Source organism: Nothoprocta perdicaria, unplaced genomic scaffold (genome assembly GCF_003342845.1).
Source record: "Nothoprocta perdicaria isolate Ctin4 unplaced genomic scaffold, notPer1 scaffold_21, whole genome shotgun sequence".
Classification (NCBI taxonomy): Eukaryota; Metazoa; Chordata; class Aves; order Tinamiformes; family Tinamidae; genus Nothoprocta; species Nothoprocta perdicaria.
In genome coordinates this window covers 5,475,271-5,488,441 of record NW_020455316.1, presented here as the reverse complement: position 1 = coordinate 5,488,441, position 13,171 = coordinate 5,475,271, and the positions used below count along the sequence as shown (strand labels likewise).

General features: G+C 38.3%; 1 protein-coding gene across 5 annotated transcripts in view; it reads left to right on the top strand.

The window, feature by feature from the left end:
* Nucleotides 1–13,171, top strand: part of BCKDHB (branched chain keto acid dehydrogenase E1 subunit beta) — a 113,843-nt gene that overhangs the window by 61,138 nt on the left and 39,534 nt on the right. For 4 of the 5 annotated variants that reach the window (XM_026038435.1, XM_026038431.1, XM_026038432.1 and 1 more), the window contains exon 9: nt 6,975–7,061. In XM_026038435.1, the coding sequence (XP_025894220.1) occupies nt 6,975–7,061 (87 nt within the window). Of the gene's footprint in view, nt 1–6,974; nt 7,062–7,222; nt 7,264–13,171 lie in introns of those variants that run through there. The other variant, XM_026038434.1, reaches the window with a different exon arrangement.

Sequence of the window (13,171 nt, the reverse complement as noted above, 5' to 3'; positions counted from 1 at the left end):
AGTTTTCGTTAAATATTTCTCTCAAGTGGCCTTCTTGAATGATGGGATTAGACTGACTGTTTTCCTTTCCAAGGGGTTCTCTTTGACTCATGTACSCTGTTGTCAGTGTTCCACATAGGATCCTCTGCAATTTTAATACAATACTGTGGTGTATTCTTTTCTTATATTTACAGTATCCTTATGAATCWTAACAAAATGAGCGTAGGCCTCATTCTCTCATTATGAGGAGCTGAGAAACTTTTTTTTATGCTTTGAGCTTGTTGAGCTGTGGGTGCTGAATTCATGTTTTCTTTTGTCACTTGTTTGTCTTTGCACTTTGATCTTCAGTTAACTTGGAGGTGTAGCATACATATAACACTATATAGTAGATTTACAGGTTCCCTCTCTACCCCTCTCTGGGAATTTAGTACTGCTGGAAATAGAAATGACTTTTTTTTGTGATTAATTACGTTATATTTCTTCTTTAGTGCATAAGAATGTTCTTTTCTGCTGTTCTGAAGCTTTACGGAGTGCATTTCAACCATCTAATAAATGTACTCCTAAGTTTTACACTTTTACTTCTAGCAGAAGTGAGTATTTTTTAATGTAGAAGTGATAGTGAATTATCAGTTGAAGATTAGATTATGCTTGTTTRTAAGTTATAGGGTGGGAACTGTTCAGTTGTTTTGGGAAACAGCTAGTCCCTCGTCCCTTCTATTCCTTCTCTTTGCAGCCTGGAGAAAAATTGGTGCTTGAGGACCTATGTGCCAGGTTTTCCAGAAATTCCACATCTCCGATGAGGCTGTGGGGTATCTGCAAACTTGGGACTAATTTGCTGCATGTGTGAAGTTCATCACTGTAGCACACGCACAGAGAGGCCAGGATATCTGGGATGCATTGGACCTAATGTGTCATAATATTTATTGGTCTGCACATGCTCAATAAATGTAATCCTCAGTGATTCATCTGACATATTGTTAAAATATTTMTTTCCAGGAAATGCTGAATAGGAATAAGGGATCTTATTTTTACCCCTATGTTTATAACATTGAACACCAAAAATACTTCTACACAACTTTGTTTGTTATTAAAACATTCAAAGGAAACAGTAACTAATGGCATTTAAGAAAGTTGCCTGTGCAGGTTTTATGATTTCCAAGCACATGTTCATTACAGCTAATCTAAACATGATTTTTTTTTTTTTTTTGAGCGAGGGGGAAAGGTGAAGAGTTTTCAAAGCAGTTATTGAAACATTCCAGAGGCTTTTTTTTAAGCTATGATGCTCTAATCTATTTTCAGTAAGTGCACGTTTCTATTAATGTTAATATTTATATAAATTTATAATTGTTTGCATGCATGTTTAGTGAAAATCATCTGTAACACGTATTTTCAATATTTCTGCCAGCTTCTTTAAGATTATTTTTGAGAGCCAGTTTTTAAAAATTTTAAAGCGAACATTTAAATTTCTCTTCTGTAAGAGACGGAAAATCTTTTTATTCAGAGAACAAGGCTTTCTTTTTAAGGAAAACAGGCAGCTGTGACACAGTAACAGACACGCTTGTAACCCAACCTTGGCTGTGACCATTTCTTTAAAGGCAGTTACCGTGCTAGGGAAGCAGCTGGACACGGTGGCCATAGCCCTGCTGCTGTGTGGGCAGGGCAGGAGTCTGAAACACAGCCGAGCATCTAATGCATTTTGCTTTCAAGCCTCTTTCCTTGCAAGGAAGGGCACAGCGTGTCGCTGCTGAAGTCAGTCCGAGGTTGCAGAGCACTTGGAACTGCCCGGCTGCTGTTATTTTCTTCTGTCATCAGCACTTGGAGGAGGAGAAAAAGCTGCCAAAATGATGAATTGCGGATTGACCAGGAAAATGGTTATAGATCTCTTGGATGGGAGCTTGGTAGGGAAGGGTAGGGAAGGTTGGAGCTTGCTAAGCCGCTCCCTTGCAAAACCCCTCATCTGCAGTTCAGAAAGCTTTTGGAGCAYGGCTTGAAAATGCTGGTTGTGCAGAGACATGGGGGCATCTCTGCAGAATTTACTTATCAGGGTGATCCTGCCACTAAAAGGTTGCTCTGGCAAAACATAAATTGTAGCTGTGCATTACACCAAGATAAACCAACTCAGAGGGAAATGGAGGCGAAAAAATACATTCAGTGTCTGCCTTTGGTCTTGCCCTGGGATTATTTTAGTAACTGAAAGTGGCTGAAGCGCCTGCTGTAGTGACTAGATAGAGCAGAGGTGGGGATTGACGGGGCGCTGGCATGTGGTGTCTTGTGACTTGGGCTCCCTTGTCCCTTGCAAGGGCTTTTCCCGAGCTCCCACCATCCCTTTGGAGGGGTGGGCCCTGTCTGCCCTGTCCCTGTGGCGGGATCGCGATAACGGGCACGGCTGCAGCCCCAGCCAGGTTATCTCCTTGGGCAGGCCCGCTCCATGGTGTTGGAGGTGATGGAGGAGATGGCGGGCAAGGGCAGGAGGCGGGAGAGCGTCGGAGCAGCCGAGCTGATGGCGGTGGATCCAGCCGCAGGGCACGGGGCGACCCGGCTGCTTCTGCCACTCCCTGCAGACTGCGCTGGCGATGGCCAGCGCTGAGGAGAGGATGCGAGGAGAGGATATGGCCTCGAGGAGGGGCTGTGAGGAGAGGACATGGCCTCAGGAGGAGGGGCTGTGAGGAGAGGACATGGCCTCATGAGGAGGGGCTGTGAGGAGAGGACATGGCCTCAGGAGGAGGGGCTGTGGGGAGAGGGCATGGCCTCATGAGGAGGGGATGTGGGGAGAGGACATGGCTGAGAGGAGGGGCTGTGACGAGAGGGCATGGCCTGTGAGGAGAAGTTGTGAGGAGAGGACATGTCCTCACGAGGAGCGTCTGTGAGGAGAGGGCCTCGCCTCACAGCCCGGGCTGGCACTCGTGGTCTCTGGGTTCTGGTCAGTGTTCAGCAAGCAACTGCCATGGTTCCGCATTGAAGGGAGGAAGTGTGTGCACCGGCTCCTGTACCCATACTGTGATCTTCTTGGATACATTTTTCATAAGTACTGCAATGTGGACATGTTTCTAAGCGTTTGGATCAGAGGAGGGCTGAGTGTGAAGCTTGAGGCCTTGAAAAACAGGGGATGGTTTGAAGGCAGCAGAGACCCCAACCCGTACACAAATGCAGCAAGTGCTTGGTTGTGAGGAACAAAATATTGAAACCAAATGGGAAAAAAGAAAAAAGCAAACACAAAAACATTCCAACTGACCCTTTCAAGACATGATAGAATAGTCCATAATGYGCAATACGTTACACTCTGCTGACTTAACTACTGCATTTTCTCCAGTTCCGTGGCTGTTTCCCTTAACTTYGTAAAGTCAGGTTCCTGTTGCTAAAGCTGCCAGCAGCAGTTCGATGAGATGCTTGGACTGTGGTGATCTTCTGTATGCTGGGGTTCAGTTATCGTAGAGATGGAATGTTTGATACATTTGATTTGAAAGGGAAAAATGTTTGATAGATTATTTTAAATAGGAAATTTGTTTTGTAGAAGAGATATCTGCAAGTAATCAGGAACAATGCTTATTTTTCCCTGTAGTTTGTGTAACAGTTATTTTTGAAACTCTCCCTTCTTTTTAACCAGTTACTCAATTTCCAAGGATTAACAGTGATTTAAAGAGAATAAACTAAAAATCTGGTAAGAAAGTAAGTTAATAGCTGGTAGTATGAATCAGAAAATGAAGCAAAAGAAAGAATCCAAGTCCATGTCCTTTACATTAGTACAGTCCATGCCATGTAAAGCTTAGAAGAACAAAAATAAAAATGTTAGTGAATGCAAATAGTAAGGTCACTGAGGTCCTGAAGCATCTGCTTTTTAACCTTTGTTGCTTAATATTTTTATCAAAGTTACATAAAAAAGACTGTTAAAAAGTTGGAAATAGCAGTTGGAGATATAAATAAAACTGGCTTGTGAAGGTAGATTCATTTACTGAGCTGCATTCAGGCAAGCAATATACTTTTCAGCATGCCCAAATGTAACTGTGTGTCTTGAAATGATGATTGTGGACTGTATTTTCAGCATTATTCCAGGAAGAAATGATTATTTAAAAAACAAACAAAAGGCAAAAAAAAAAAAAAAAAAAACCCAAACCCTAAACCTTCCTCTATCCCCCAAATTAGGAATCATAATCATTGCTTGAAACTTAACTCATGTTGTTTTGCTTGGGCCAAATGGCCTGATAGGTCCAAGAACTACATCAACACAGCAGTACTGAATTGAGTGCAGAGGTTACATTATCTCTGTGCTTGGCATTGTTCCGAAAATGACTGCAGTGCTGATCTTCTARATGGASATACTTCAAAAAAGACATTGAAAAYTGGAGGTGGTTCAGAGAAGGGCTGTAAGAATCATGGAGGGGTTGGCAGCGTGCTCTGTGATGAAAGACCTGATGAGCTCGGTCTGCTTAGCTAGCAAAATCATCCTTAAGGGAGCATTTTTCCTTAAGGGAGCAGGTTTTACATATTCTTGTGGGCAGCAGAAATGTGATAATAGATAGCTTCTTCACCTAGCAAACAAGTAAAATAAGAGCCAACAGCTTAAGTTCAAAGTTATACGAATTCAGTTTAAAGAATAAAATGCAAAATTTTAACAAGGGTGGTAGTTAAACATTGGAACAACTTACCCATAGCTGTGGTGCATTCACTGCAAATGCGGTATTAATTAACATTGCATGTCTTCCTAAAAAATGTACTGTAGTTCACAAACAAGTTCTGAACAGAAAAGAGAGACTACGAAGCAGAAATGAATGCAGGGTGTCATACACAAGGACCACAATACTCACATCTGTCCCAGAAGTACAGAACTCATTTGTGATACAGCGTGGTAGCTAGCCTATACTCATTTTAATTCTGGTTTAACAATCAGCAGGATATTTAAGGTATTTAAATACCTTAAGGCAGGGTATTTTTCTGTGGTACCCAGACGGGCTCTGAGCAAGCYGTGTGGGTACTAAAAGCACCCAAGCTGTGCTAGCTGTATTACCAGGGTAATGTATAGTGGTTTTTAGCAGGGCTGAGCGGCCTGTATGTATGCATGTGTCAACACAGCTGCTAACACACTGCTAACATCACATAGGCAACAAATCTTGGAAGTCCTTGGATCAGGTGTAAAAATATGGGCTGCTTGAAGGGGGTTTCCTGTATGAATTTAAGTGGGAAGAACAGACACTTTTGTCAAAGAAAAGTTATTAATTACCGAGAAAGTGACAAGCCCTACTGAGCTTACGAAGTCTGCTGATGTGAAAACAGTTGGATGCCACAAAGCAGTCTAAGCACATAGCAAAACCCCTAATCTTACTCTTTTCTAAATATCTATTTATCTCCTTTTTGAAGACAGGGTACTAGGCTGTTAGATTTTTGGTCTGACCTTTTGTAACTTTTGTTACGTATGTTCCCAACAGTGTCCGTATTTTTTACTATTACACTCAAAAAAATCAAACTTGTAATTTTGAAGGTAACTTGTAATGTTTCAAAACAAGACAAAAATGTTTCAGAACAAATGAGTATGTGAAAGAAGAAATGTCTTTGTGTAAAATAGAATGCAAAGATTTTAAATCCTCATGCTAGTTTTATCATATCAATTTAAAATTGTTGTCTTTCGGTATATTTGACAGAGTACTGTTAATGTCTACTCTCTTTAATGAGTTTCAAGTGCAGGCAAGAGAAATTCAAGAAATGAGTTTCTAAAGCTGTGTATTACTTTATAGCTGTTCAAATGACTTTTCCTGCCTTGTTTCCCTGAATATTTTTAAGCTGCTTCAGCACACGGTGTGGTTAATAGGCCTATTAGTTGGCAGTAGYGCCGCTGTGGTCCAGCTATTTAAAGCTGTTAAGGCACTGCTTGGGAAGCTAAAGAATTTTAAAAGGGTGTCAAYAAGAATGAAACCAGTCTTGTTAATAAGTAATTTTTATGTATTCTATTGTGTGGATAACGTGGAGCTGCTTTATTGGAGAAGCAGTTGGTGCAGATAGAATTAGGAAAGGTTGASCTGTTAGCTAGCACTGTCCTGGGCTTCTCCATTTGATGAGTAATGGCACGTGGACAGTATGCTGCATGCTGAAAATGTGGCTATAGCTGGTTTGGATAGACCAATGGACAGGTTCTTTGGGTGGCTTTTTGTTCTATTATCTCTAAAAAYCTCTCAATCTCTAAAAATTAATAGAATTTTTATACACACCTTATGAAAGGATGAAACATATCAAGAAGAGTGAGACTTGACTGTTAGATTTCTGGCCAAAGGTATCTATGTAGCTCCATTCTACACCTTCTAGTTGCAATAAACTCCAAGGTAATAGATATATCGAAGCATTGCACTCTCAGGTTAAAAATATTTTTCCTTGCTTATTAAAAAATATTTCATAGCTCATTCTGTACTATTGTCCTATGTAACTRTGTGGGTCCTATTAATTCTGCTATTTTTGTGTAGTTTTTCATTAAAATGTTCTTTGTAATAGCCAGTAAAACACTTGGATGTTAAGATGAATCCACATGATCTGTGTGCTTGTTAGAATTTTATTTAGTATGCATATCTTTGAACACCTGCGGATTGGGCGTTTTATCGAGGATTGTGAACTTTATCTGGTCATGCAAGCCAGTATTTCAGTGAAGGATTTCTGTGCACGTGTGCTATTAATATCTGCAGAATCAGATTCATAGTGGGGTATTGTTAAGATCCTTAATATCCTTCGGAAATGTTACTTTGGTRGGGTAAATTAAAATGTAGTGGAATATATTCTTGATATTTGCTTAATACTGACAGGTAAACAGAATTTGTTTAGTAAATATAGAAAAGATTCTAATTAACTTTTCAATTTAGATTTTTAGGTCCATTCATCATTGCAAAAAAAAATGCAAAAGTGACTACATTTTAACACCAGTAGCAATATTACATAATTAATATATTCTATTTTGTAAAGCAAATAAGTCTCAAAAATTGCAACTTGTTTACATTTTTGGGTTTTGTTTTCCTTTTCAGTCAGTGGTGAAGACTGGGCGATTGCTGATTAGCCATGAGGCGCCTTTGACAGGAGGGTTTGCATCTGAAATCAGTTCCACAGTTCAGGTAACAGCTTATATGTATTCTAAACATGCATACTTGACCATGTTTGTCTATAGAAAATATATTTATCACTATATTAAAAACTGAAGTTATCATATTTTTTAGTTTCATTTAAATTTTATTAAATTAATTTTCTGTGTGTTTACATTGCTTTATCTGGAAAGCTGAGAAAGTGGGTGCCTACGTATTAAGCAGCTACTAAGATAGAAAATTTATCTTCCTAAAAATCAGGTAGGATGTGCTGACAGATGTGGTAGAAATACCTTCCCATGTAGTCCATTCTTAATTTCCTTTTTTTTCTAACCTTTATCATATTTTATCSAAAATATTTTTTTTCTTTGGGATTGCTGAAGCTTGGAATGAGTGTTTAAAAAAACAACAACAAAAAATTCCCACCAACACAGTATAGTGTTAAATTTGGGCTTTGGAGACCCCAGGAAAGCAAGCTGGGGAAGTTGCTCGTGGGCTTTTTGCAGCATACCCAGCAGGGTGCYCAGAAGAGCTGTGAAGGGCCGATGTTCATGGTGTTCGTCGTTACCAGTTGCCTGTAGAAACAGGCTCAGTGCAAGCCCTTGTGCTGCGTCTTGTGTCTGCGCTTGCAGAGATTCTTCCCATTAACTTGCTTTGTTTCCTGGGCATGTGAGCAATGCTGATTTATACAGGATTTCAAGGTTAATTTTATCTGGTGCTACCTGGTTGCTATTTCGAGTTATTATCACAGTAGTCTTATTATAAATCAGAGAACAAGGTGGTTCTAAAATTTGCAAAAATGATACATAAAAACAGTAGTTGAAGGTTGATTTGTTTATTATTTGTTTATTATTTGTAGAAAAGAGTTAATTTCTTTGGTTACTAATGTTATTTTAAATATGCAGAAAGGATAGGAAAGTTGTTTCTTAAAAACTGTGAAACAAGTGTAAGACAACTGTATTAATTTGAATATTACTCTTTGAAGGTTTTGACTATGAAAATTTTGTTTTTAAAAAGGCAAATATTATCTTCCTATTATATCACACACATACACAAAGAAACCAAACCCCAAGCATATACAGAGAGATAAAAGGAAGTTCAAGGAAAAAAMCTATTAATGGGTACTCTTGGAAGGTTTATTGCATACATGGTATCAATATATTACTGAGYTTATAAACTGAGATTTTAATCTTTTCAGATTTGTGCTAAGAAAGATATTTAACATCTGATCTATGCTGGGATTATTATCTATATGTATCTTGACAAATATCATTGATTTAGACAACAAAATGTAAAGTGACTTAAAAGGGCTGTTTCTTTCTGTGTATATTTAAAGCATCTGTTTTGTGATGATAACATGTAGTTTTATAACATATGATGATAACGTATTTTGTTAAAAAAAATGGAATTGTATCTTGAAAAATATTAGTTTGCCGTAATGATTACTTCAGAAATCCAAATATAGATTTTTGGCACTGAATTTCTTTTATATAAATTTGGTCTCTYGATTCCATATTATAACTATATTGCCATTACCGTCTACAAGATTTTATCATTCTTAACTTTATTCAGCTTCTAATAATAGTTATTTTAAAGAATATCCATACTGTAAAAGAGATTGGAATACATAAAATGTTTTTAAAGAAGAATATTGCTTTAGGCATAATATAGATGTTGCTTTTTTTWAGACAGTTACAACATGTATTCCCCTAGTGATCAAGTAAAGCCTATATGTCTGATATTACTGTGTAGTAAAAATAAAAAGGAAAAGTGAAATTCATATTTACTGGATACAATGTATATTAACAATGCCAAAAACGTGGGGATTGCAGTTGGCTGCAGTTTCTACATATGGAAGTAATAAGACTTCAATAAAGAGCCGTCCAGTTGGATTAGATGGTTACTTTCCATATTGCTGCTCTGTCCTTGTGAAGTTCATAGAAAGAAGGTGAATAAAAATATACAAGTTAAAAATGTCAGAAGCATTTTATGGTGATGTACACTTTAATGAAGTGAATATACGTGAAAACAGTGGCTTTGGGGCCTTTCAGTCATGAATTGTGTAGGGAAAAACTTCACTGAACAGGTTTTCTTTTTTGCATAAGATTAGAACTGGCAGTCAGAGATCATATTAAATAAGAAATMCTAATGAAAGGAATTAAATCCCAAATGGAATATTTAGAAGGGACACATTATTCCATTAAACAATATTTCACTGTAATTTTCCCAGACACATGAAACTAGGAAGAGAAATAGAGTGATGAAGAGATGTGACTTTGTCCTCCTCATTGCTAAGTTTTTATTCTGGTCTTTGTGGGTATTTTGATGGGAACAACAGATACCAGAATGAGTATAGGTACTGTAAATACACATTGTTGATTATATAAAAGCTTGAAAAAATGTTATTTTTCCACAGARAGGGCAATAAACTTGTTTTAGTTAGGAACAGCATAGAAGAAAAGGTCCTGCTGAGAAGTCAGTGCCCAAATAACAAGCGCTGAGGTGAGGAAGTMGAGAGTATATTGCTTACTTGAAGCACAAAAGAATGTAAATATAGCATTTGCATCCCTGCTAAAGAGAAATGCAAAAGATATRGAAGTAGTTACGGCCTGGTGTGCAATAAAACGTGTGCATCAACCATGAGAGAGGGTTTGGAATGTTTCTGAAATGAGGTTACGTTGTAATCCAGGACTGTCTTTTAGAAGTGGTAAAATGCTGCCTTATAGAGAAGCTTGCAATCCAGCTTCCACYGTTGTCATATTGACAAAATAAAGGTGATACTGTGAAGTAATGTGACAGAGAAGTGAGAGAATTATTAAAGGACTATGAAAAAAAATAAATTCTAAAAGTGAAAACTTACTCAGTGGCATGAAGACCTAATCCTTGATTTCGGAGGTCTTGTTCCCCCTAGAATTGACGACCCTTTTGCCCGAGCTCTGTATCAGTCTGACACTGTTACGGTGTCATCGGTGTTGCAGTTTGTCACACTTTTTGGGGTAGCGAGGGGASTGTTGTCCTGGCTTGTTCTCACTCGGATGGGCCTTTGAGGGTAGAGGCTTTGATCTCGTTGTAGAAGGAGGAATCTTAAAAAAGGAGCAGTCCTGCTGARCAGGCAGCGTAGTCTGTAAGGTGAGGAAGCTAAGTCCTCATAAAGCAGTAATGCAATCCTACAGAAATGAATAACAGTCAGTGGAAAGAGTGCTGTARATACATAGTAAATGCTTTTGACCATGATTATCTCTTGAAATGCTCATCTGGGGACTAACTCATAGTGGATCTTTCTTTTCTTATTAGATGTCGTCTATAAGATTTATTTTAAAATTATTTAATGTTCASTCTGATGTGTGATATATTAAAGTTAAATCTAAACTGAAGGTTTTCTAAATCTACTGTGGTTTATTCAACATAGCAGATTTGAAGATAACTCTAGGATTCTGTTTCAGGAAGAAATTAAATGAGCTATGAAACCCTTTTTTTTCCCTTGCTCTGGAAAGTAGGCAGCCATTCAGTTTGAAATACCAAAAGAATTTATTTTTCTGGTTGTTTATAATGTGTTAGAAGAAAGCATTTGAATTCTAGGCATGTCTGAAAATTACATGGCATTCTGAAGAATGCTGTTTTATATTTCTTCACAAATATGGATTATAYAACTATGAAAGGAGCGTCGTGTAGGTCAGAAACAAAATAGCTTTTGTTTTTGAAAGGGAATTTCAAACAGTCATTAATGTAATGCACAGTTCTCATAATCTGCTGTTTTTTTGTAGCTTCTGTGTATGGCAATATACATACTGTGCATTAGAGACTCTTCTGCTTAGTCTGACATTTGTGGGGCCAATAAACAGCAACTGCTGGAGCACAAGATTTTGTCAGGGATCAGATAAAGTCTTTCTTGTCCTTCTTCATCCAAACTCCTTTCAAAAATATTCTACTTTTCTCAGAAGAGAAGGTAATTTGGCAGAGAAGGGAGTCAGAAATCAGAAAGGAGAGGAGAGCAGAGTTAAAAACATCTTGGGAAACCAGCTTCTACTCAAGAAGTTACTTGTAGTAACTTAACTACTTCTCCTTGGTCATCTTGGTCATCCTTGGTGGGACCAGGAGAGTAGGTGATGTTGACTACTGAAGCCACGGAGAGCTGAGTTGTGCTCTTAGGCTTCCTGCAGGGGATATTGTATGTTTCTCATCAAATTACATAGATTTAAGGCTTAACGTTTCTAATTAGCTGTGGGATAAGTCCCCGTAAATTCAATGAAATAACCTATTTCTCAGGATTGAGTTATGCCATTTTACTCTTTGTCAGTTCATCAGTTCTRTATATATAAGTTGAATGTAATCTGAATTATGAATTTAATGTGGATCTTTCATATTATGAAACTATTTTATATCTTAACGTGGATGCTGCAATAAACATTTGAGAATCTCTGTTTTCCTTTTGAGCAAGTTTTGCACAGTTTATTCCGCTGTGTGCCCCATTCCAGACGTTTCCCTTTCCTTGCTGTGCCATTCCCTGCCAGGGTAGCTGTGCAGTAACTGCGGCTTGTGAGCGCTGCTGTCGGGATTTGGTGCTTGTGTGTGTGTTCGGTAGAGGAGATCTTTTTTCCGGGACCTATTTTACTTTCAAATGGAACCTGTAAATCCACAAGCCTTGTTCTTCTGCAGGGTAGTGACTGTAATTTCTCCACACTCTAAATTTTTTGAAGTCATAATTGTTCTTGATGTTATTCCAAGGGCTGCATAACTCACTGTGCAAACTGTCTTGTTTCATATTCTGATACCGAGGACCAGAAAGAAAGTCTTGTTTTATATCTGTACCAAATGCACAAGATGACTCATTTTTTAATAAGTCTTTTTTTTTGATATTACTTTTCTTAATATCCAATTTACTTATGAGATTTCAGTGTACATGTTATTGAATATTATGTTTGGTAGAAATGAGGAGACAAAATTCTCTAAAATGCAAACAAAAATCAGAAAAAACTTAATAAGTAGTACCTGTTATCTGCTTGAGCTAAGAGAGTGTATTCTGTTCCCCTGTGCTGAAGTAAAGTCAGTAGTAGGGAGAGAAGAGTGGTCCAATGGATTAAGTATAACCAAATATTAAATTGCACACATGGTAATCTGATTTCCTGTTTCCAATTCCCACATACGTTTCTTAAAAGAAGCAAATAAACCCCAAATCCTAAAATAACATTCAAGCTGCAAAATGACGTGCTCAGAGACTACGATGGGCTTCTGTTAAATGTGCCYGTGAGCACACTTTTTAGCAACACAAACGCACAGTGTGTGTGCATCTCCGAATGSCTTAGTCTGCTCTTAGCCGAAAGTTGTTTACCTCTGTTTATCTGCACCTCAACTCGAGGTTTCTTAAGCTTCTGAAACGTTTCCTGAGCCACAGGCACTCGCAAACAGACTCACATTCCTAACGTTTTCTTTGCTTTAGGATTTCTTATGCACGTAAACTCATCGTGTTTTCAGTGGACAGTCTCATTTACTGTATGAAAGCTCATGGAAAACACGCCCGTGCCCATCCAGCGAAGGGAATGTGTTCCCACAGGTCGCTCAGGACTGTGCCATCCCGCTGGAATAGGAGAAACCCAAGTTTGGAGCTGCCTTGGGCTGATGGGAGCACATTTTATTGCATGGTGAGAGTGGCSCTACCTGCCTGGCTTTTGGTTTGATTCTGTATAGTCACTGTGTAGTAAAGTGTACTGTAGTGTGGGATTCAGTGTTAATATCAATAGAGCTGGGCACTTGGCAGCTTTTAATTCTGGAAATGAGGGGAAATGACTGAAAGTTGGGTTTAGTGTTCGGGTTTAGTGTTTGTGTTGGRCCTGTAGAGTGGATAATGGCTCTGACTTGTTACATTAGTTCTTAAGAAAACATTACAGTATCTGAAAATATCGCAACCATTTCGATAACTATACACCTTTACTTTTTCCACTGACATTTTTACTTAAATGTAGCTAAGATCAGTAGCCATCTCAAGCTTTCAAGAGCGTTACAGTGTTTTGTGCAAAATCCTCTGGGTGAACATGATCACACCAGTATTTTTAAAGGAAATAGGCAGCTAGTGAGAAAAGGAATTTTGTGGTGTGTGATCARACTTAACAAGCTGAAAAGGGTGACTAGGGATGACAGGCCAATAA